This window comes from Rhinolophus sinicus, linkage group LG06 (assembly GCF_036562045.2).
Source record: "Rhinolophus sinicus isolate RSC01 linkage group LG06, ASM3656204v1, whole genome shotgun sequence".
NCBI lineage: Eukaryota > Metazoa > Chordata > Mammalia > Chiroptera > Rhinolophidae > Rhinolophus > Rhinolophus sinicus.
Window position 1 is genome coordinate 28,045,135 of NC_133756.1, and position 22,334 is coordinate 28,067,468.

Consider the following 22,334-nt stretch of genomic DNA (forward strand, 5'->3'; position numbering starts at 1 on the left):
TGTCCATTGAATTGGTTTTTCTCTGAATCCCAAGAAACAGGAAAAGAAAGCCCATGGCCTCATGGCCCATTGTGTTTTGACCTATTTAAATTACTGAGGTCTAACCACTTTGGGAAAAATTATCTTCTATACGGTTTCACCTAGTTTATCAGGTTTGTTTTGTGTTTGTTTGCATTGGGCTTGCTGTCAAAACTCCATGGACTGTCAGTGTTACCTGGCCTTCCATTGTCTCCTCTCAGTGACCACATGCTAGAGGACAGAGCAGGAGTCTGGCATTTCTGACTCCCTGCTATAAAATACTCTACCCTGCTGAGTTTAAGCTGATAATATTTGCCATCCAAAAGCTGACAATCTTCTGGCCATACTCTATTTGCCCCTGGGCCCAAGACCAAGGAAGAATTTCCTTAGGGAAACCATGGAAACTGCTTCTTCCTTAAAAATCTTCCTATAAATAAGGAATAACATCTGCCATGCTGACTTCCCAGAGGGCCATTCTGAGGAAGAAGCAAGATAAAGCTTGTAGAGTGCTACCAAGTGTGAGTCTTTATGGCGAACTTCTGTGGCGGTCCCACCAGGGTCCACGTCTAACTCGTATCAAACATTATGCATGATTTTGACCTGAGCCATTTCAACAGGCCAGAGATAAGTTGATGTCTGAGGAAAGAAGCAAGAAAGAGGCAGATTACAGCGATAAATTTTATGATGTGCTTTATGGTTTCCAAATCACGTAAAGCCCATTATTTTCTGTGATTCTCACAGCAATTCTTCCTTTCCAGAAGGAATCATTATCTCTTTTCATCTCCTGGATGAAAAGGTAAATCACAAGATACATGATTTGCTCAAGGCTGCAGTGTAGGAGATAACAAAGTGGATGTGGATACAGGTTCTCTGAGTCCAATGCCTACAATCTTCCTCAGAGCTACTTCAATTCTGTTCCCTCACTTCTGAGCAGGCGCCGTGCCTTCAAAGGGAGGACATGCCGACTCTTCTTGCTTTCCTTTCCCCTCTCCTTCCTCAACACTTCATGCCCGAGGAACAGCACAGATGCGGTGGCTGGCTGGGGAGATGGTGATGCCCATTCTGGATTTCAGGGTCAGCTTCTCATCATGGGGGGGCTTAAAGGTAAATTTTTGCAAAAGGGAAGTGAAGAAAATAAACAGCTCAGTCTTGGCCAATAGTTCTCCAAGGCATGCCCGCCTTCCTGAAAGACAAGAAAATAAGACGAGTTATCTTCCCAGCTGGTGCCAATGCCTAGCCCTGACTGAAATCTACCACGTGTTCAAAATCTGAACAGAGGAGGGCCCACTAGGCCATGGGGCTTTCAATCTGACAGCGACCTGGCTTAAGCATAAACATTAGTCCAGACTCACAAACTCCAGTGCCTTCAGAGGTTAGACAGGTGAGGCATCGGGATGAAGGGGCAGCATGTAGACAATAGAAGTAGGAGGCCTGGGTTGACCTAGAAAGGCTGTCTAGCCTACAGGCATTCAGAAATCAATTAGCAAACAATGACAAAAGCAGAAAACAAACTCTGTGTTCAGTTTTTTTCAACTCTTAAAAACAAAAAAACTGTCCAAAAATGAAGCCAGTAGATGTCAGAGCAGGGCTTCTGAAGCACAAGGCATCTTTCCCCTATGTCACGTTTTCCTCCTCAATGATTGGGGGTCTCACTGACACGGGTGGGCTCCACATAGGAACTGCTTCAGCCTCCCTCCTTATACATGGCGGTCCTTCCCCCAACAGGGCCTTGGCTTGTGATGTGTGGGCCCCAGACTGGAGCCTTCAGGCTGAGGCCCATGCTTGGCCCTGTCCTAACCACATGCCACCCCAGGTGTATGAGTCCAGAGCTGGAGGCAGAAGGTCAGAGATGCAGTTCAACTCCTCCCACTTCATAGCCATGCGATTCGGGGCAAATGAAGTTACCACCCTAGGGATTAGTGGAAATGGGTGTGTTTAAGCTGGGAACTTTATTTTATGTGTTGTGTGAGCCACACACTGAATACAAGAATGCATACAGCAAAACAAAATATTTTGATACATCTTCTGGATAATCATAAACATTTAGCTATAAAATAGCATATCCTTAACTTCATCTGGTTAATTATTAAAAAAAAGAAGAATACAATTGAAAAGACTACCTTTAAAAAAAGCCGTTTGGGTGGTAGCATACCTAAAATAGCTTTCTGTATATTACACTCCTTTACTATGATACTTTCCATATCATGTCTTTTATTCTAAAATAATTTCAAATGTACAGAAAACTTGCAAGAATAATATAGAAAACTGATGTTTGCTGAGTTATTTGTATGTAAACTGCCTATATAGTACCCATGAAATTTCAGTATGACTTTCCTGAATCAAGGACATTCTCCATCATAACCACAATATAACCGTCAAATTAGGAAATCATCATTGCCAGTTGTCCCAATAATGTCCTTTATTGTAAAATGATCAAGTTTAGTCTGATTATATTAGGCTGTTATGCAAAGGAACCCTCAACTTTCAAGACTGGCATTTTTGAAGATGACAGACCAATTATTTGGTAAATGTCTCTCATGTTTCCCTGGATTAGATTCAGGTCATGAGATCATGCATTTCTGGCGGGAATATCGCCAGAGTGAGGCTGTGCTCTTCTCATTTCACCCTATCAGGTGGTACACGATTTTGATTGGTTCCATTATTGGTGAAGTTAACTTTGATCACTTACTTACAGACGTGTCTATGAAATTCTCCCCTGTACAATTATTTTTTCTCTTTGCAACTAATAAATACTACTCGAGAGTATGTTACTAGACCAGTCCTCATTGAATTACTGTGTTTCACTGAAAATGAGACCTAGCTGGACCATCATGTCTAATACTTCTTTTGGAGCAAAAATTAATATAAGACCCAGTCTTATTTTAATACAATATAAGGCTGAGTCTTATATAAGACCCTGTGTTATGTTAATTATCGCTCCAAAAGACGCATTCGAGCTAATGTTCTGGCTAGGTTTCATTTTCGGGGAAACATGGTAGTTTCTTTTGCTATTTCTTGGTCGAATTTTTTATTACTCTAATGGCTGCCAAATCATGAGCCATGATTAAAATGTGATCATTCCCTCTACATTTCTTAGTTAGCATTCCTGAAAAGGAAATTCTTTCTCTCTCCATTTTATTTATTCACTCATTTATTTATATCAGTATGAATTCACACATTCCTATTTTTATTCAAAGGGTTTAAGTCTGTTATTATTTGCCTTGATGCTCAGGATATTCCATATTTGGCTAGTAAAGGCCCATTCAAGCTAGTATTTCCTCACTTTTGGACACAAAAAGATATTCCAGGCTCATCTTATGCTTTCTCTTCCTCAGCCTGGAATCAGCCGTTTTCCACAGAAGTCCTGGTTCCTTTAAGTGGATAATGATTTCTGGAAACCACGATCTGGACATTAGAGATGCTCATTGGTATCAAGGTGGTGTTGCTCTCAGGACATCTCAGTGGGTAGAGCTAGGAAACCCATGTGTGTATGTAATGTGAGTATATACACACCCACATTTACATTTACAAGGTCTGACAATTAAGTTCGTGAAATTGTTGCAACGATATTGCTAACCTTTTTTTGATATCAGAGGGATTATTCATTATGAATTTGTACCAACTTGACAAGTAACCAAGTTTACTATTTGGAGGTGCTGAAAAGGCTGCATGAAAAAGTTAGACGACCTGAACTTTTTGCTAATTCATGGCTCTTGCATCACGACAATGCACCAGCTCACATGGCACTGTCTGTGAGGGAGTTTTTAGCCAGCAAACAAATAACTGTATTGGAACACCCTCCCTACTCACCTGATCTGGCCCCCAATGACTTCTTTCTTTACCCAAAGATGAAAGAAATAATGAAAGGAAGACATTTTGAAGACATTCATTGCATTAAGTGTAATACAACGACAGTTCTGATGACCATTCCAGAAAAAAGTTCCAAAATTGCTTTTAAGGGTGGACTAGGCACTGTCATAGGTTCATAGCTTCCCAAAGGGAGTACTTTGAAGGTGACCGTGTGATATTCAGTAATGAGGTATGTAGCACTTTTTCTAGGATAACTTCGCAACCTCAATTGTCAGACTTTCATATATTTATTTCTACATCTATCTACCTAACTACCTACCTACCTATCAAAAAATAGAGTTCATATCCATGACCCGATTCCAATCCAACAAAACAGAGTTCATTCTATTAGCTCCCTTTCTCTATTTGTATCTTTCTTCCTCCCATTATCCTCCATGTTTAGTAATTGGATCCGCATCCCATTTATGTAACTTATCTCCCATCGCTGTCACAAGCACCCTGTGCAGACCCCGCTTCACGTTGATCGTACTCTGACACCCACTTTAGGCTTCTGCCATCATCCTCCACCCCTTGGCAAATTCTGTTCTCACCCCACTTCGACTGCAGTACCCCACAATGGTCACTACCACCATCTCTCTTGCATGTGTATTAACCTCTTTTCTCCCTAAACAATACATATTCAATGCAAAAAGGAAAAAAAAGTGTGAAAAATAAAAGTAAGACAATAAGAGATATAACAATGCCATGGTAAGACCTCAAAGCCTCAGTTTCATTACCTTTCAAGTAGTGATAGCAATTTGAACCTTATAGGTTATACAAGAACATGCTGTGTGGGAACTTTTTTTTTCCTGCTTTATTTGTTGTCATATCCTCAGCACTAAATACTTGGCACATAATAGATGCTCAGAAATATTTATAGAACTGAAGAATTGGGAAATTACTTGAAATAATCTATGAAACATACTTTTTCAATACTAACAATTATATTCAGAATTTTTGTTATTCATTTGACAATGTTTTAAGTAAACATCCTTTCGGAACTGGCTGGTTTGGAAATGTGAGAATTTTTATAGCATCCTCTTTTGCACTATTGAGTTGTCTACCATGTAAATGCATTAACTAGATTCTAAAGCTAATTAAAATTAGAAAAGGCAAAAGGACTTCTTCTGGGAGTGTTTATACTGTCAAGCTGCGGTAATCAGAGTCGCTCCTGCTGCCCATGATAAGCAAGCAGCCCCTTTCCTTGATCCCCCTCATCCCCTTATTATAAATTGTGTCAAGTTCTGTATGAGTGGGTGGCCCTTGAAAAGAACTTGGGACATTTAAAGATTCTCTAAAGACAACTAGTGCCCAGCCTTCTCTGTGAGCAAGAGGGGAGGTCTGAGTCTCTGTCCCCAGTGTTCTGGGGGACAGAACAAAGTGAAGCTGAAATCAGAGGCCAGTGAGGGCTGAGAAGTCAGGGCAGCCTGAAGCAACGCTGACCAGGGAGTCCTGTGGTGCAACCACAGTCACAGGGAGTCACGCTGGGCAGGGCTATCCGGAGATGGTTCAACTAAGGCAAAAGACCGCAGGGAGAAGAGCAGGAAGGGCTGAGAGTGCGACTCTGGACTCACACACTCATCCTTCGCAACTTACCTATTGAGAAAGGCAGAAAGGCTTCCCTTTTCTTAAACTGTCCATTCTCCAGAAAATGCTCCGGATTGAATGTGTCAGGGGTGGCCCACTCTGTGGGGTCCCTGTGCAGTGCAGTCAGATTGGTCAGGATTATGGTCCCCTGGAGAAGGCAGAAAAGACTCAGGCAAGGCTTGCCCCTCACAACACACCTCTGCAGAGGGGTGGAAGTCCCCTGCTCCCAAGCCTGGGCCTGACCACATCCCCGCTCCCCAACCCACAGTCTTCTCAGACACCCACCCCACCCATGACCCCGCTCTTTGCCATGGGATAACTTGCAATGATGCACTGGAATCGCCTGCTGGGAATTTTACTAGGGAAATGTGGCTCCTCTTCACTGCAGTATGGATCTTATCCACAGGGACAAGTAAGTGCAGGACTTGGGAGGGGCACGTGTGCATCAACGAGAGAAGAACATAACAGCTTGCCAGTCAGTACTGCACCGAAATCAACCCCTTTGCTCAGTGAAGTGATAACTATGGCAGCTCTACCACGGTAAAAGATGGCTCATTCTGTTTCTCCCATTCTCTTCCCTCCAATGTCTGATTCACTGCAGAAGAGGTTTAATAATAGAATCAGGTGCCCAGTAAAAGGAATCACTGTCATGAAAGCATACAGAAAGAACCCCAAGAGTCCTCCTCAAAGCCTGCCTTCCCCTTATTGTGCCTCATCTGATCCTTCAGTGAGGCTGGTCAACTTACTTGAAATTTCTTTTGATTCTGTCTCCTCCATTCTGTGTGCACTGTTGCCGTCTTAGTCCAGGCTACCAACCTTGCTTGTCTGTACTCCTATCATAGCTGGCTAACTATGCCTCATAGCCTCTCTTTCCCCTTTCAATCTGCTCCACACTCTGAAAGCAGAGTTACTTTGAACATCCTTTAATCATGTCACACGCATCTACCCATCTACCTACAACTGGAACTGGATAGATACCCTTCAATAGCTTCTCATCACTCTGAGGTGAGCGATCCATTGCCTGACCCCTGTTCGGGCATGAAAACCATGGCTCTTAGCCTTTATAACATACTCAATTAGATCTCTGAGTTTCCAGGATTGTTAGTAAAGTTGACATTAAAAATCGGTGGTAGAACGAGTTTGTTGAGCTGCGCTGGTTCTCTGGACTTCAGTGAATTGGTAGAAAATTGCAAACAAAACAATTTAAACCTCAGCCTTCACCTACAACAGTCAATCAGTTAGAAAATAGTGAATGCAGTAGCTGTAGGAATAGCTGCTGTTCCTGACTCTGCAGGGACAGTGACCAAGGAGTATCGAATGGGTAAGCAACTCGGGTTCTGCCTCTTTGTACGACACACATAGAGAAACACACACAAGCTGGAATGGACCCACAAGGTGGTGAGAAAGAAAGCAAAGGAACTGTAAATGTGCAGTGCGCAGAGAGGACGCTAGGGGGCACAGGAGAACTGCCCGCTGAAATCCTAAAAGGGGTGGGCGGAGTGAGATCACATTTTCCTTTGTGAAGAGACAGAATTTAACAGAGACCAAATGAGAACAATTGCAAGACTCTTTTAAAGTCAAAGTAAATTAACTTCTGTGTAGAGAACACGGTGTACTACAAAAAAAGATGAGTGTGGAATGAGAACAGATCTGGTTCTGCAACTCAACTCGTCACTTTGTAGTTGAGAATTCTCACACAAGGTGAATTGCTCCGAGCATTGATTTCCCAGTTTATAAAATAAGAAGAAAAGTTATTCTGAGGACTAATTAAGACATTTTGAAAGAACCTATGTAGTCCATGGCACATAATTATTGCTTAATAAGTGTTGGTTACATTTTCTCCATTTCTAATAATTAATATTGCACACACTTGGATTGGTTTCTCTTATGAGACAGTCCCAAAACAGGGCTGTAAGTAAAAGCTGGACAAATGCCTGTGGGGATAGTATGTTAGAAACACCAGCACTGATGGGATGTTGGCCCAAGTGGTCTCAACCGTCCCTTCGTATTGTATTATGCTACGAGCCCAGTATTGTGAGGCAGAATTTTCCAAAGTAAATCTGGCAAGTCCCTGTCCTGTGAGATGCTCTAATAAGGCAAAGAGTAAGATTCGATGACAAAGTCTCACTATGAACTGCTGCCGGCTGTATCTCCACAAAGATTCATAGTACACATTATATAACAAAAACAACAGTGAGAAATTCTACAGCAAAGAAAAGTCAATCTTTGCCTAAACGTATTTGACCTGAGAATCCCCCTTCCCCTCCATAATAACTATCATATCTCTAAAGGCCATACAAGGGGGAAAAAAACTAGTGTTAAATCGGGTATAACATAACTCGCTCCCCACTTAAGTGATTCCCCAGGGCAAGAATACAATGTCACTTTTCAAGTTCAGATTCCTGTCATTTAAAAAGATGCACTTGAAGATCTGAGGCAGGGAGTCCCTAATTACCTTGGGCAGGTGGTATCCAGCCAGGGTGGTGTCAACTGTCACTTCCCTGGGCACGTTCAAGGGGATGATATTTCCCATTCTCTGCACCTCATGGATAACGGCATTGGTGTAGGGCATGGACTCTCGAGCAGCCATGCTCGGAGGCTGTGACCGGCCAATCACTGTGTCGATCTCAGCTTGTACTTTTTCTGGAAAAGAAGAGAAAGTTCTATTAGTCGATTATGCCACAACTTTCCTTGAGCCTGGCTACGCGAAGGAATGGAATAACCAGAATCAGAATGGCTAAAATTAGAGTAGGCTTTCTAGACTCTTGTTTCTCAAGGATATATAAGAGTGGAAAGCAGGCCCTGCTGTAAGACAATTCTGGTTGCACACATTTGCTCTAACCAATTACTGTTCTACGTTACTTAAAATCTTTGATCCTCAGTTTCCTCTTCTTATTATGTGAGGCTAAATCTACCTTCATCTTAAGGATATTTTGAGATTTATGTGAACTGATATAGGTGAGCACCCAACAAATGATAGAAGCTGTTAATTGTTTCTCAATCTCTGTTTTTTCCTTTTTCTATAGTAACAGAGATTTTAACTGGATACCTGGCTTCCCAGCCAAAGACTAGTTTCCCACATTTTTTTGTGACTAAATGTGACTATGTGACTGAGTTCTGAACAATAGAATGTATGTAGGAGGGATGTTTAATACTTGCAATATGCCCTTAAGGAAGGATATATGCTGCCTTCTACTTCTTCCCTTCTTATTGGTAGAAAAGCAGCTGTAGGGTGGAGCCATTTGAGAGTGGCATCATTTTAGACACAAAAGAAAAACATATTGGAAAGAGCTTGGAACCCAAATGGCTCTGCAGAGGCCAATTTAAAGGTTTACCTGTGAGTGAAATAAATTTCTATCGTTTTACTTTACTGTCCATTTAAAAATTTAAAAGTGATAAAATATACATAACATAAAATATATCATCTTAATCATTTTTAAGTGTACAGTTTAATAGTGTTAAGTATACTCACATTATTATGTAAGCAATCTCCAGAACTTTTTTATTATACAAAACAGTAATGCTATATTCAGTAACAATGCCTCCCCATTTTCCCCAGCCTCTGGCAACTACCATTCCACTGTCTGTTTCTATGAATTTGAGTGCTCTTGGTACTATACATATAAGTGGAATCATACAGTATTCGTGTTTTTGTGACTGGATTATTTAACTTAACATAATGTCTGAAAGGTTCATTAATTGTAGCATGTATCAGAATTTCCTTCCTTTTTAAGGCTGAATGACATTCCAATATACCCCACATTTTGTTTATCTGCTCATGCACCAGTGGTCACTTGGGTTACTTCCACCTCTTGGCTCTTTTGAATAATACTGCTATGACCATGGGTGTAAACTTTTATCATCTTAAGCCATTATTATTTTAGAGCCTCTATTGTAGAATCAAGTCTATATCCTAACGTGGCAGGTTTCAAACGTTTTTAGAAATGTAATTTACAGTTACAAGGCATTTTACATCATGACTCAGAATATATACGTATATGTTTTCATGAAGAAACTTATCCTTACTACATGGGGAGCTTTCTGATCTTTTCTATTCTATTTTTATTTTAGGAAAAATTGTTGATTCAGAAAATTGATTTTATGTCCTGTTAATAAACTGTTACCGACAGTTTAAAAAACTGTATTGTAACAGATCTGATCTCTCCTATACTCAAACTGTTCTGTGACCTGGAGAGAGAAAAATAATTATAACAGTCACAGTCATTGAGTGGGGAAGATATGCAATCTGAGGAGAAGATATATAAATAATGTGAGATAAGGACAATAATGGAGGTGCATTAGGTCATCTTTAGAGGAAAAAAATGCTTGTAATTTCTTAGACAAGTGGGGAAACAAGTTATGAGGGGGAGTATTTAGTAGATTCTCCAAACAGAGCTAGCTAGTCGTTTACCATGTACAGAAATTAGGGAAATACATTCCTGTAGATGGAAGAACAGGTGTGATGACACAGAGGCATAAATAAAGACTGTGCAAAGAAAATGACGTGTAATTTAGTGAAGCAACCATGTAGGGAGGCGGACTTGAGGCTGCTAAGGAGGAGAGGCACATCCGAGGCTGTGATATAACAGACCAAAGAGTCTGAACTTTATCCACATGGCAATGGACGACATTACTTAATAGGAGGGAAGGCTAGGACCATATTTCCCTTTCTTCCTTCCTTCCTTCCTTCCTTCCTTCCTTCCTTCCTTCCTTCCTTCTTTCCTTCCCTCTTTCAATCCCTTCCTTCCTTCCTTCCTTCCTTCCTTCCTTCCTTCCTTCCTTCCTTCCTTCCTTCCTTCCCTTCCTCCCTTCCTTCCTTCCTTCCTTTATTGTTTTGTACGATCTGATGTCTAACTTCCCCTAGAACCAGATTTCATGTGAGAATATAACTCTTTCCTGGAACTCACCACAATGTCAATTACCTTCACCAGCTCCCTACTAGACTGAGTTTCCTGATGGCAGGGTCTCTGTTATATTTGTATTACGTGGATCCATCACAATCCTGACAGAAAAATTGAAGAGCCTGCCATTCTGAGTCCACATTGGCTCCTACCTATCTTCCCATTCTACCATGCAATTTTTGCCTCCAACTTTGGGGCAGTGTGTTTCAGGAGGCACTATTGTGTCCTGGCCCAGGCCTACTTACTCCCTGACATGCTCACCTTGGATTTCTGGGTAGAGAGCCATGTAAAGCAGACCCCAGCGCAGAGTCGTCGAAGTTGTCTCCGTTCCAGCAAAGAACAGGTCCAGGGTACTGACGATGAGGTTTTCGTCGTTGAAGCTTGAAGTAGGATTGTCTGCATGCTAGAAAGCACCACGTTTATTAGTTTAGTCAGAGGGTTCTCAGTTGCCACAATACGCAGAAGCTTCATGTGGAAGGGAAGATCCCCAGGAGAAATGGCTTTCCCTTGGTCTCCTCAGGGGGCAGGGTCTTATTAGAGTAATATCATTATTAGCATCATCCTGCCCAACTGCTGGAAGCTGTCATTAGTTTGGGTGGGTGAAAATCAAGACAACTATTATTTATGTGTATAATTTGGGAGAAGCTATCTGTAAGTGGAAAGAGAGGCTATGAGTGGAGAGACAGACTTGGGTTCCAATATTAGCCACACAACTCACTCTCTCTATGCCCCAGGGCAAGTGACTTAACCTCTCTGTGCATCAGTTTCCTGTGTTATAAATAGAAATAACAAACCACACCCATGAAGATGACATTAGGAATCACGTGAGATGCAAAGGGCACATAGCAAATACTCTTCAAATATTTACACTGATACTAGAAGGAATAAACTGAATTCCTCTTATGTACAGTAATTTATACATTTCTCGGTTAATCTTTTCCTTCTCGGTGGAATCTTTCTGATTCTATTAACCAATCCTCATGGCATTTCATCACGTTCACCACTTCCTCTGAAAGCTTCAATTTCTCAGCATTCCCTCCATGTGTGGTCCCATACCTGCACACCACATAGCAAGTGAAGTCTCCTCCTCTGAGCAGAAGTCAATGCTTCTGTTAATATTGTGCCAATAAGCTGAAATAAGGCAGGAGATGGGAAAGAAATCCACCATTCTGCCAACTTCCACAGTAGGAACAGATAGTGTGATGAGTCAAAAACTATGACATTAATGCAATGATGCGTATTAATCAGAGGGGTTGGTGCGTTCAAAGCTACACATCCAATTTGGCTTTTTCTCGTTTCTTTCCAATACTGTTGGGAAGTGGATGATGTGGGGTCCCACTTAGGCACTGAGGATTAGCTCTGTTATCTCACTCAGCTTTACTTGGGTTCTGCACTGGGGACTGAGGGAAGGGGTAGGTCACTGGGCACAGGTCCAACTAATAATGAAATGGTGCTCTGAGGCTCAGTTCTTATCTTTCCTTTTTTCATATAGCTCCTTCAGCTATGCGTGTAGGGTAGAGAATGGAAGATGAAAAGGCAGTGTTTGGGCATTCCCAAGGCCTCAAGCCAAATGCCACTGAACCCGTCTTTATTTCTAATTACCGCATCCATCCTGACTTAATGGTCCTCTTCCACTCTATGAAATACTGCCTCTATATCTATTCCCCTGTGGTAGGCTGATAATGACCCACAAAGATGTCCGTGTCTAATTACTGGAACCTGTGAGTGTTATCTCATAAGGAAAAGGGACTTTATAGATATGATTAAGGTAATGACCTTGATATGGTTAGATTATCCTGGATAACCCCAGTGGGCCCAAGAGAATCACAAGAGGCAAGAGGGTAGTAAGGGAAGATGTAAGGATGGTAGCAGAGAAGATGCTGCATTGATAGCTTTGACGATGTAGGAAGGAGCCATGAGCCAAGCAATGTAGGCAGGGTCTAGAAGCTGGAAAAGTCAAGGAAACAGATTCTCCTCTAGAGCTTTCCAAGGAGCCAGCCCTGCCAACCCTTTGACTTTAGCCCAGTCCATCTGGTTTCAGACTTTTGACCTTCTGAGCAATAAGAGAATAAACTTGTGTTGTTGTGAGTCACTAAGTTAATTTATTACAGCATCAATAGGAAACTAGTACATATACTTCCCCCTCCCTCCCATTTGTTCTTTAAGAACAAAACACAAGAAACAACTTTGGTTTCCTCACCTTTTCTATTTCCTTGAGGTATGCATCTATAAAATCCCTTGGTTTGTCAGGATTCCAATCTCTCCTGTGGTTTTCAATCACACGGGCAATAAACAATTTCAGTTTCTCCCATTTGACTAAGACTGTTTTGTGTGGTCCAGGAATGAATTTCATTATCCATGGAAACATATTATACAGCTAATTGAGAAAAACAAAACAGTCATGGAGACAACATGGTATCAGTTTTCCACTTTTTCAGACAACCCCAGTGTTCTCGTTCTTGCTTTTGCTTGAGACCTTGACTCTTAGACCTTGACTCTTTTCTTCTCTCTCATCCCTCTTTTTATGTCTCCAGCAAAGCATTTCAGCACTCTGTGCAAAATATATCCAGTTTCAGACCACCTTACACCACCCCAACTGATTTGTCATCGTAGTACAAACCACTATTTCTTACCCGGATGCTGTAACAGCCTCCAACAGTTTTTCTGATTCTATTCTTAAACCCATTCCCCGTCTATTTTTCCATAGAACTGCTAGAATGGTCATTTAACAGTTTAATCAGATCATTTCACTTTCTGGCTCTTAGTTCTTCAATGACTTTCCATGACACACTTAAACTTCTACATCATTCTCTGAGCATATAAGCTCTACTCGAGCTGGCCCCTACAAACACCTGTCTCATCCTTTGCTGTCACTTCCTGCCATCTTACTTTCTCCAGTCCTGCTCCATTGGCCTCTGCAATGACATGAAGGATAGTCCTGTTTAGGCCTTTGCATTTGTTATTCCTTCCACCTGGAATGTTCTTCCTCTGAAATCTGTATAATCCCAGCACCTCAATTCATTAAAGTGCTGCTGAAATGTCTACTTGGAGTGGTCATATCTGATGAGCCTATAAGAGGCAGAAACACTGTCACCAATTCCCATTCCTTCATTCTGTTTTGTTTTCTTCATGGCAATTATTGTGTGTGTGTGTGTGTGTGTGTGTGTGTGTGTGTGTGTTATATGTAATATATACAGAGGGTGCCAAAAAATGCATACACATTTTAAGAATGGAAAAAACTGTATCAAAATTGTAATACTCAGTATATACCAATAACAAAGGATGAATACAAGTCATATGTAAACATTTTTTTCGCAACCCCAGTATATGTACTTTATTTGTTAAACATATATGTTCGTTTGTCTGCCTACACTGAGGTGTAATCTCCATGTGGGTAAGACATTTTTTTTAAATACAGTAGTTTTGGAATATATTGTCTCCAACAGTATCTGGTAGAAAACAGCATGGCATAATAGAAAATCACCTGGACTTAAGAGATGACATGCGCTTGACCATTAGTTCTGCTGCTTTCTAGCTGTGATACTTTGGTGGTGATGGTGCTGATGAAGCTGATGCTGCTGTAACTTGCTGTTCCTTAGTTTACCTTGCTAGAAATGGGGCCCCAGAGCTATTCTGGTGACCAGATGATACATTTTTGTTGTTATGATCCAGTAAGTTAATTTATTACAGCATCAATAGGAAACCACACTTGTCCCCCACCCCCATTTGTTCTTTAAAAACAAAACACAGGAAACAACTTTGGACATGAGATCCACTAAGCCCTTAAGAGAGAGCAAGTGGACCACTATCTGGATTTGCTTACACACGCCCATATCTGCCTGCATACACTATGCTGCTTCATTTCACCTTTAAAGGATTGTTGTGAAAATTCACTGAGATAAAGTATGCGTAGTTGTCTATCAACAAGACTGGTGTATTTAGGGACTCTAAGAAATGCTTGTTACCCTTAAGAAATCCTTCTTACCCTTCCAGGAATTTCTTTTCCCTGGGGAATGTCAGCTGGGGACCCACTGAACTCTCAGGACTCCCCGTGTTCTGTCTTAATAGAAAGGAGGAAAACAGAATCACTGAATTTGGGACCACCATGACTAGAATTGAGAACAAGGAATTCATAAATAACTTTTACAGTAATAATAATAGCTCATATTCATTATGCCCTTTTCATGTGCCAGGAGTCATGCTGACTTCTTTATCCATTTGGTATGATGGCTCCATAACCTCCAGGCAATGATGCTAGCTGGGAATAAATAATAATAAATCCACTTCTGGACACCAGAGAGGTCCCTTAACACTTGAGGCCGTTTCTTTCACTAAAAGTGTCTTACAAATCCAGAAAATTGGATGAGATCAAGAAGCTGAATAGAGTTTTTGACAGACTCACAGGCCTCGCGTGCAGGGCCCACCAAAGGAGGGTTGAGATTTGAACCCTAAATGTCTTTATCCTACCAAATTAGGTTTTTTCCTTTCTTAAAGTGTGTATGCATTTTTGGGCACCCTCTGTATATATTACACACATATATATCATAACACACACATACACACACACACACACACACACACACACACACACACACACACACACTAATTGCCATGAAGGAAAATAGAATAAAGGAATGGGAAAAGATGACAGGGGTGCTGCCTCTTGTAGGATCATCAGGTATGACCAATCCACGTAGACATTTCAGCAGCACTTTAATGAAGTGAGGGGCTAGGATTATACAGATTTCAGTGGAAGAACATTCCAGGTGGAAGGAATAGCAAATGCAAAGGCCTAAACAGGACTATCCTTCATATATCCTGTTGAAGGGCATGTAAATACTGTAACTGCTTTGGGAATCTTTAGGCATCTTTAATGTCCTGGAATACACCTATATGTAGGAGAAATGAGTGGATGTATCCACAGGAACAGTTGTACTACAATGTTTGTGGCAGCTTTATTCCTAACATCCAAAACCTGGAAAGCACCCAGGTGTCCATCAGCAGAGAACAGAGTAACAAAGAATGACACAGTTATAAAATGGAATACAATCAGAATTTTCCAAAAGAGCCACTAACACAGTCGAATCTCAAAACAACCTGCCAAGGGTGAAGCCAGGCACAGGCGAGTACTTCTGAGGGAGGAGGGAGATGGCTGGTTTCGGGAGGGACGTGGAGAGGAGAGACTCAAAGGCAATGACACTATTACTCTTTTTAAATAAAACATCGGTTCCTAAGTGCATGTCATGTCACAAATATTTAACAATATCATCAAAAACACTAGAGTCACAGACTGATTTTAGATAAGATTATGTTGAAGTCAGGTTTAAAAATTTATATTTTAGCTTAAATAAACCCATCTGTGTCTGACATTAGCCCCAAAGTCCTAAACCAAGATATAAAAAGAGAACTGCTTACATGGCAAAAGATTGACACTTCCAGAGCGATGACCTCATCCAGCAACCTCAGCATTTCTTGGAATTGATCATCCTGGTACTCGAAGCGCTCCCCAAAGGTGATGGAGCAAATAATATTGGAAACTGCACTGTTGATCTTGAAATGAGGGTTAAAAGGCTGTCCTGCAGATGGAACAAAAGATGGATCCTTCAGATTGGTTTGTTTCCGTTTTCTGCTGAGATTCTATATGACATATGACATACCGAGTGGAGAAAAACATGTTAGGCTCATTTCACAGCATCCTACACTGGGTCTGACATATAGCATGTTCTCAGGCAATGCCTGGGAAGTCAAATTGATGACCAGGATTTAAAATTGGTAACGTCTTTCTTTTTTTTTTTTATGATGATTAAATATATATATATATATATATATATATATATATATATATGGTATACAATATTATATTAGTTTCATGTACACACAATAGTTATTCAACATTTATATACCTAAAACGAAGTGACCACCGCAAGTCCAGCAACCTTCTGATACCATACTATGCTACCACAATATTAATGACTATATTCCCCATGCTGTACATTACATCTCCATAACTTATTTGTTTTATACCTGGAAATTAGAACCTCTTATTCCACTTCACTTTTTCCCCCTTTTTGTAATTTTTCAATTACAGTTGACATTCGATATTATTTTATATTAATTTCAAGTGTATAGCATAGTCATTAAACATTTATATAACTTAAGAAGCGATCCCCCTGAGTAGTCTAGTACCCACCTGGTTACATAGTTATTACCATATTATTGACTATATTTCCTATGATTTAATTTACATACCCATGTCTATTTTGTAACTAACAATTTGCACTTCTTAATGCCTTCACCTTTTTCACCCTTCCCCCAAAACCCCTCCCAATGAATCTAGTACCCATCTGACACTATACATAGTTATTACAATATTATTGACTATATTCCTTATGCTATCCCCTACATCCCCGTGACTACTTAGTAACAACCAATTTGTACTTCTAAATCCCTTCCCCCTTTTCACCCATTCCCAACCCCCCTCCTAGTTGGCAACCATCAAAATATTATCTGTATTTGAGTTTGTTTCTGTTTTGTTTGTTTATTTTCTTCTTTAGATTCCATATTCTCATATAAGCAAAATCACATTGCATCTGTCTTTGTCTTTCTGACATACTTCACTCCAGCACAATACCTTCCAGGTCCATGCATGCCAATGGATGGTGAGAATCCATTCCCTTCCATGGCCGAGCAATATTCCACTGTATATATGTACAACCTACTCTTTTTTCATTCATCCATCAACAGACATCCAGGCTGCCTCCACATCTTGGCCATTGTAAACAATGCTGTAATGAACATATGGATGCCCATGGCCCCTTGAAGTAGTGTTTTAAGTTTCTTCAGATAATTACCCAGAAGTGGGATTACTGGGTCCCTCTTCGTCACTTGTTACAGCCTTTGTTTTAAAGTCAAATCTATTTTGTCTGGTACAAGTGATGCTACCCCAGCTTTTGTTTTTTCATTTCCATTTCATGAAACATATTTCTCCCTTTACTTTCAGTCTGTGTATGTCTTATGATCTGAAGTGAGTCTCTTGTAGGTAGCACATATAAGGGTTTTGTTTTCTTATCCATTCAGCCACCCTGTATTTTGATTGGCACATTTAATCCATTTACATTTAAAGTAACTTGATAGATATGTAGTTATTGCCATTTTATTATTCACATATTTGATTTTTTTGTCTTAAAGAAATCGTGTAATATTCCTTGTAATACAGGTTTGGTGGTGATTAACTGCTTTAGTTTTTTCATGTCTGGGAAGCTCTTTATCTGTCCTTCAATTCTAAATGATAGTTTTGCTGGGTAAAATAATCTTTGTGGTAGGTCCTTACTTTTCATCACTTTGAATATTTCCTGCCAATACTTTCTGGCCTGCAAAGTTTCTGTTGAGAAATTAGGTGACAGCCTTGTGGGAGCTCTCATGTAGATAACTGCTTTTCTCTTGCTGCTTTTCAGAGTCTCTCTTTGTCTTCAACCTTTGGCATTTTAATTATGATGTGTCTTGGTGTGGGCCTCTTGAGTTCATCTTCTTTGGGATCCTCTGCCCTTCCCGAGCTTGTATATCTACTTCCTTTGCCAGGTTAGGGAAGTTTCCAGTCATTATTTCTTCAATAGGTTTTCAATTCTTACTCTCTTCTCTGCTTCTGGTATCCCTGTGATGCAAATGTTGGTATGCTTGATGTTGTCCCAGAGGCCCCTTAAACTCTCCTCAGTTTTTTGGATTATTTTTTCTTTTTGTTGTTCTGATTGGGTGTTTTCTGCTGTCTTACTTTCTAAATCACTGATTCGATCCTCTGCTCATCTAATCTACTGTTGATTCCCTCTAATGTATTCTTCATTTCAGTTATTATAATCTTTATGTCTGATTGGTTCTTTTTTATGTTTTCTATCTCCATTTTTATGTTTCCTATGTCTTTGCTGAAGTTCTCCCTGGGATCACTGAGCTTCCTTCTAACCAGTGTTTGGAACTCTGTGCCTGGTAGAATGCTTGTCTCCATTTCGTTTAGTTCTCTTTCTGGAGCTTTGTTCTGTTCTTTTATTTGGGACATGTTTCTTTGTCTCCCCATTTTGGCTGCCTCCCTATGTTTGTTTCTATGAAGAGTTGCTATTCCTCCCGGTCTTAGTAGAGTGGACTCATGTAGTAGGTGTCCTGTGGGATGCAGTGGTACAATCTACCTCATCACCAGAGCTGGGTGCTCTCGGTGTGTCCCTTGTGTCGGTTGTGTGTGCCCACCTGTTGTACAGACTTGATTGCTGTTTGCTTGTCAAAGAGGGGGATTGACCCTTAGGCTGATTTGATGTGAGAACTGGCTATGACTATAGTGGAGGAACTGTTGTGCTGGGGCTGATGCTACAGAGCAGGGTTCGGTTTAGCAGGGATCTGGTACCTGCCCAGTCTGCCCTTTGTGTGTGTCGTCCTTGGAGGTGGCTGGGTGATGCTCCAGCCCAGTCCAAAGCTGGCCACTGGGCATGCCAGCCCTGGGGCCTCCCAGCCCTGGGGTCTTCTGCAAGGGATCCACTGCAAGCCAAGTTCAGCCGTAGTCAGTGCCCTTCCTGTGGCATACTGGCATGAGTCCCAAAGCAATCCCAAGATGGCTGACACCTGTGCTGTGCTTGGAGGTGCCTTGAGAGGGCAATATGTGAACCAAGGCTGGTTGCCAGTGGTACTGAGCTTAGGGATGTTCAGCCAGAGGTAAGAGACATGAGGAAACCAGATACTGCTTGTTTGGTTTTGTAAACCTTTGAGAGATTTTAGGAAATTCTGCAGCATGAGCTAAGGCAGACTGCTTATATGGAAAAGCCACTGGAAGTGGCTAGGGTGTGCCTGAATCTTGGGTGGGGTATGGTCTCAGGGAATCACTAGGGTGCGGCAGAGGTAAGGTAATAGTCAGTTTAAAGGAGACTCAGATATGCTGTCTGCATGCATCTGCATGTGTCTGCATACAGGAAGGGGGAGGGCTCAACAAAGAAACAATGGCTTCTGCCAACTCCAAGGTCTGGGAGAAAGCTGCCCCTACAGCCCTCAACCTGCAGCTAGACGATTCAGTTACTCCCCATGCATCCTTGGAGCCTTTTGCCTTTTGATTTGCTCCCCAAGTGCTGGAGCTCAGAGTGAGAAAGTCCAACAGTGAGTATGTAATTCTTTGTGTGCTCCCTTTAAAAGGAGCACCTGGGATTCCAGCCCCAGTCCATCTCACTCAGCCATAATCTCCGAGGGTTTTCAGTCAGAAGTTATAGGAACTTCTACCCGGCACTGAAACCATAGTTTGGGGAGGTGATGGGACCCCTCACTCCTCAGGGGAACTTCCACAACCGGGCTATGCCTCCCAGTTTTTAATGGTCTCACATGGATGTGGGACCAGCCTGTTTTGTGTCTCTGCCCCTCCTACCAGTCTCAACGTGGCTTCTCCTGTATGTCCTAGTTGTAGGGCTTTGGTTCAGCTAGACTTCAGGTGATTCTCAATAATGGTTGTTCTGTGGTTTAGTTGTAATTGATGTGGTTCTGAGAGGAGGTGAGCACAGTGTTTATCTACTTCGCCATCTTCACTGAAAAATCAATCAGTAATGTCTTTAATCCCCATCTTCTTGTGATTAATTCTAGAGCTCCGTGATGGCAGGGTCATGATTAGTTATTCATAGTTACATTCTCAGTACCTAACACAGTGCTGAGTACAGGATAGGCACTTACGTGCTTCCTAAGTAACTGTTCAGTGAAGGAATGAGCCAGTCTTCTGCATCTGTCCTAGGAAACACTCACCGTTCTCCTCTTCTATTGTCTGGTTGAGATGTTGGGTCTCCTCCTGTATGCGTTCTTCTAAGCTCCTCTTTCCTAAGCCAAAGTTCCTTAGTGTTGTCAGGGTGAACCTTCTTTGTTCCTTCCATGACTGGCCATTGGACATGATCAATCCTGGTGGGAAAAAAAGCTAAAATTATAAAAAGAAAGCCAACAAATGGTATGGGGATGTGTATCAGATGGAGGGAAGGATAAGGGCATTAGGCATTTGAAAACTATTCAGAGAAATCACCCCAAAGCAGTGGATATAATTGCTGGCATGTATTGACTACAATGCCAGGCACTTTAGTATTTTTTAGGCATTATGTAATTTAGTACTCTCAGAAACTCTATGAAGTAGATACAATTATCACCCCTTTCCCCATTTTGCTGATGGGAAAACTGAGGCTCAAGGGATAAAGTAAACTTTGGCAAGGTCACACAGTTAGTAAGTGGCTAAACAGGCATGCAAGTTCGGGTCGGCCTGACTACAAAGCCCATGCTTTGATTAGTAGCCATATAGGTAGATTTACGTATCTATGTGATGCGACATTCTAACAATGCACTCATAGGTAGCACAAAATCCATATTTGTAAAGCAGTAAGCCTTTTATGAGTATTATAGGAGAGGTCCTATTTAAGCTGGACCTTAACAGTTGAAGAAATGACTGAAATAAGCAAGGAAGAATGAATATTTCATATATCCAGGGGTGGGATTCTCACATGTTCAAGAGAACATCATTTGTTTTATAACACAGGTAAGGCCACACTCCTTTTCAGTTGTTCACTTCCGTGGCACTTCAACTCCTTTGAAAATCTGGCTTTGGCCTCCACCATCTCAACGAAATGACCCTCTTTGTTGTTAAATCCAGAGATACTTTGCAACCTCACTTTGCTTGGTTTTTCAGCAGCTTGAGATACTTCGTTCTTGAAATACTCTCTTCCAATGATGCTCAGGGCATCACACTCTGCAGGTTTTCTTCCTAATTCTCTAACAGTAGAGAACTTCCCCTCTCTTCTGCTATTTCATCTGCTTCTACCAAATTCTGAAATGATGGAGCTCTTCAAGATAAGAAGAGCTTCTCTTTTTTCACCCTATACTCCTGTTCAGGGAAATCTCATCGAGTCCTAAAATTTTAAATAACATCTGTTGATAGTGACCATCTATTTCTATCTCCGAGCTCCAGACACATATACAACTGTCTGCTTGACTTTGCCAACTGAACGGCATTTGAAAGAGCATATCCAGGATTGAATTCATGCTTTTCTACATAAAAGTCGCCTCCTGAAGTCATACCAAACACCCTGTACTCCTCCAAATGTTCTTTCTTTCCATCATTTATCCATTTTAGTGTCCATCTCAACACTTCATTCTTGCTCCATTCTCCTTTCAATTAGGTCATCGTGTCTTACTGGATTTACCTGCTGAATATATTCAACCCATGTATCTTCACTGCCACTGTCCTGGTTTAACCTGCTATATTGTCATTCCTTGCCATCTCTCTCATCCAAGCTACAGCCTTCTCAATCCTAAAAGGCTAAAAATAGTCTCTTGTTTCCATGATTCTGTTATCTCCATTGGGAACCAAATGTTTTTAAAATGTGCAGTGTAAATATGATGATTCCATTCTTTAATGAAAACCACTGAAGAGCTTCACTGTTATTTGGGTAAAAACAAACATCTTTAACAAGTACTTACTTGCATGAACTATGCCTGGACAAGGTCAGCAGCTTCATCTCCATTTAACTATCTCCATTTAATTTTTGTGTTTGCCACATTGGCCACCTTTTCAATTCCTCAAATTCACTGTCCTTCATACCTCAGGGACTTTTTATTAATAGATTCTAGTCCCTCGGCCTGATTGTTTCTTCACTTTATTAAATTCATTGTCATTTACTTGTGTAAGTTTTTTATGAATCTCAGGAGTAGATTGGATACCCTTAGTAAGTGTATCCTACATTTATCTTCATAGCACAAGGCTTAAAATTGTTATAGTTAATTGACACTGTCTTTTTTTCTGAATAGAATTGGACTTATATAGGGACTTGGAGTTTATAAATTCTACTCACTGTTACATCACTGATGCCTAGCTGAGCTTCACATGGCACATAATAACTACAGGGAATGGATGTAGAGTTAATGGATAAAATATTTCAAAGAGGCATTGGGAAGTACCTGAAACAAAATGGTGCTTTGGTAGAGTAATAG

The 22,334-nt window shown here is 41.0% G+C and overlaps 1 protein-coding gene across 1 annotated transcript in view; it reads right to left on the reverse strand.

Annotated features, from left to right (window-relative positions):
* Positions 1–691: 691 nt before the first annotated feature.
* Positions 692–22,334, reverse strand: part of LOC109437244 (cytochrome P450 2J2) — a 30,407-nt gene continuing 8,764 nt past the window's right edge. Inside the window, exons 3-9 of the mRNA XM_074334799.1 lie at positions 20,112–20,261; positions 15,771–15,931; positions 12,556–12,732; positions 10,617–10,758; positions 7,910–8,097; positions 5,464–5,602; positions 692–1,201 (exon numbers count right to left, since the gene is read on the reverse strand). Coding sequence (XP_074190900.1) covers positions 1,023–1,201; positions 5,464–5,602; positions 7,910–8,097; positions 10,617–10,758; positions 12,556–12,732; positions 15,771–15,931; positions 20,112–20,261 — 1,136 coding nt within the window. The 3' untranslated portion in view covers positions 692–1,022. The remainder of the gene's footprint in view (positions 1,202–5,463; positions 5,603–7,909; positions 8,098–10,616; positions 10,759–12,555; positions 12,733–15,770; positions 15,932–20,111; positions 20,262–22,334) is intronic.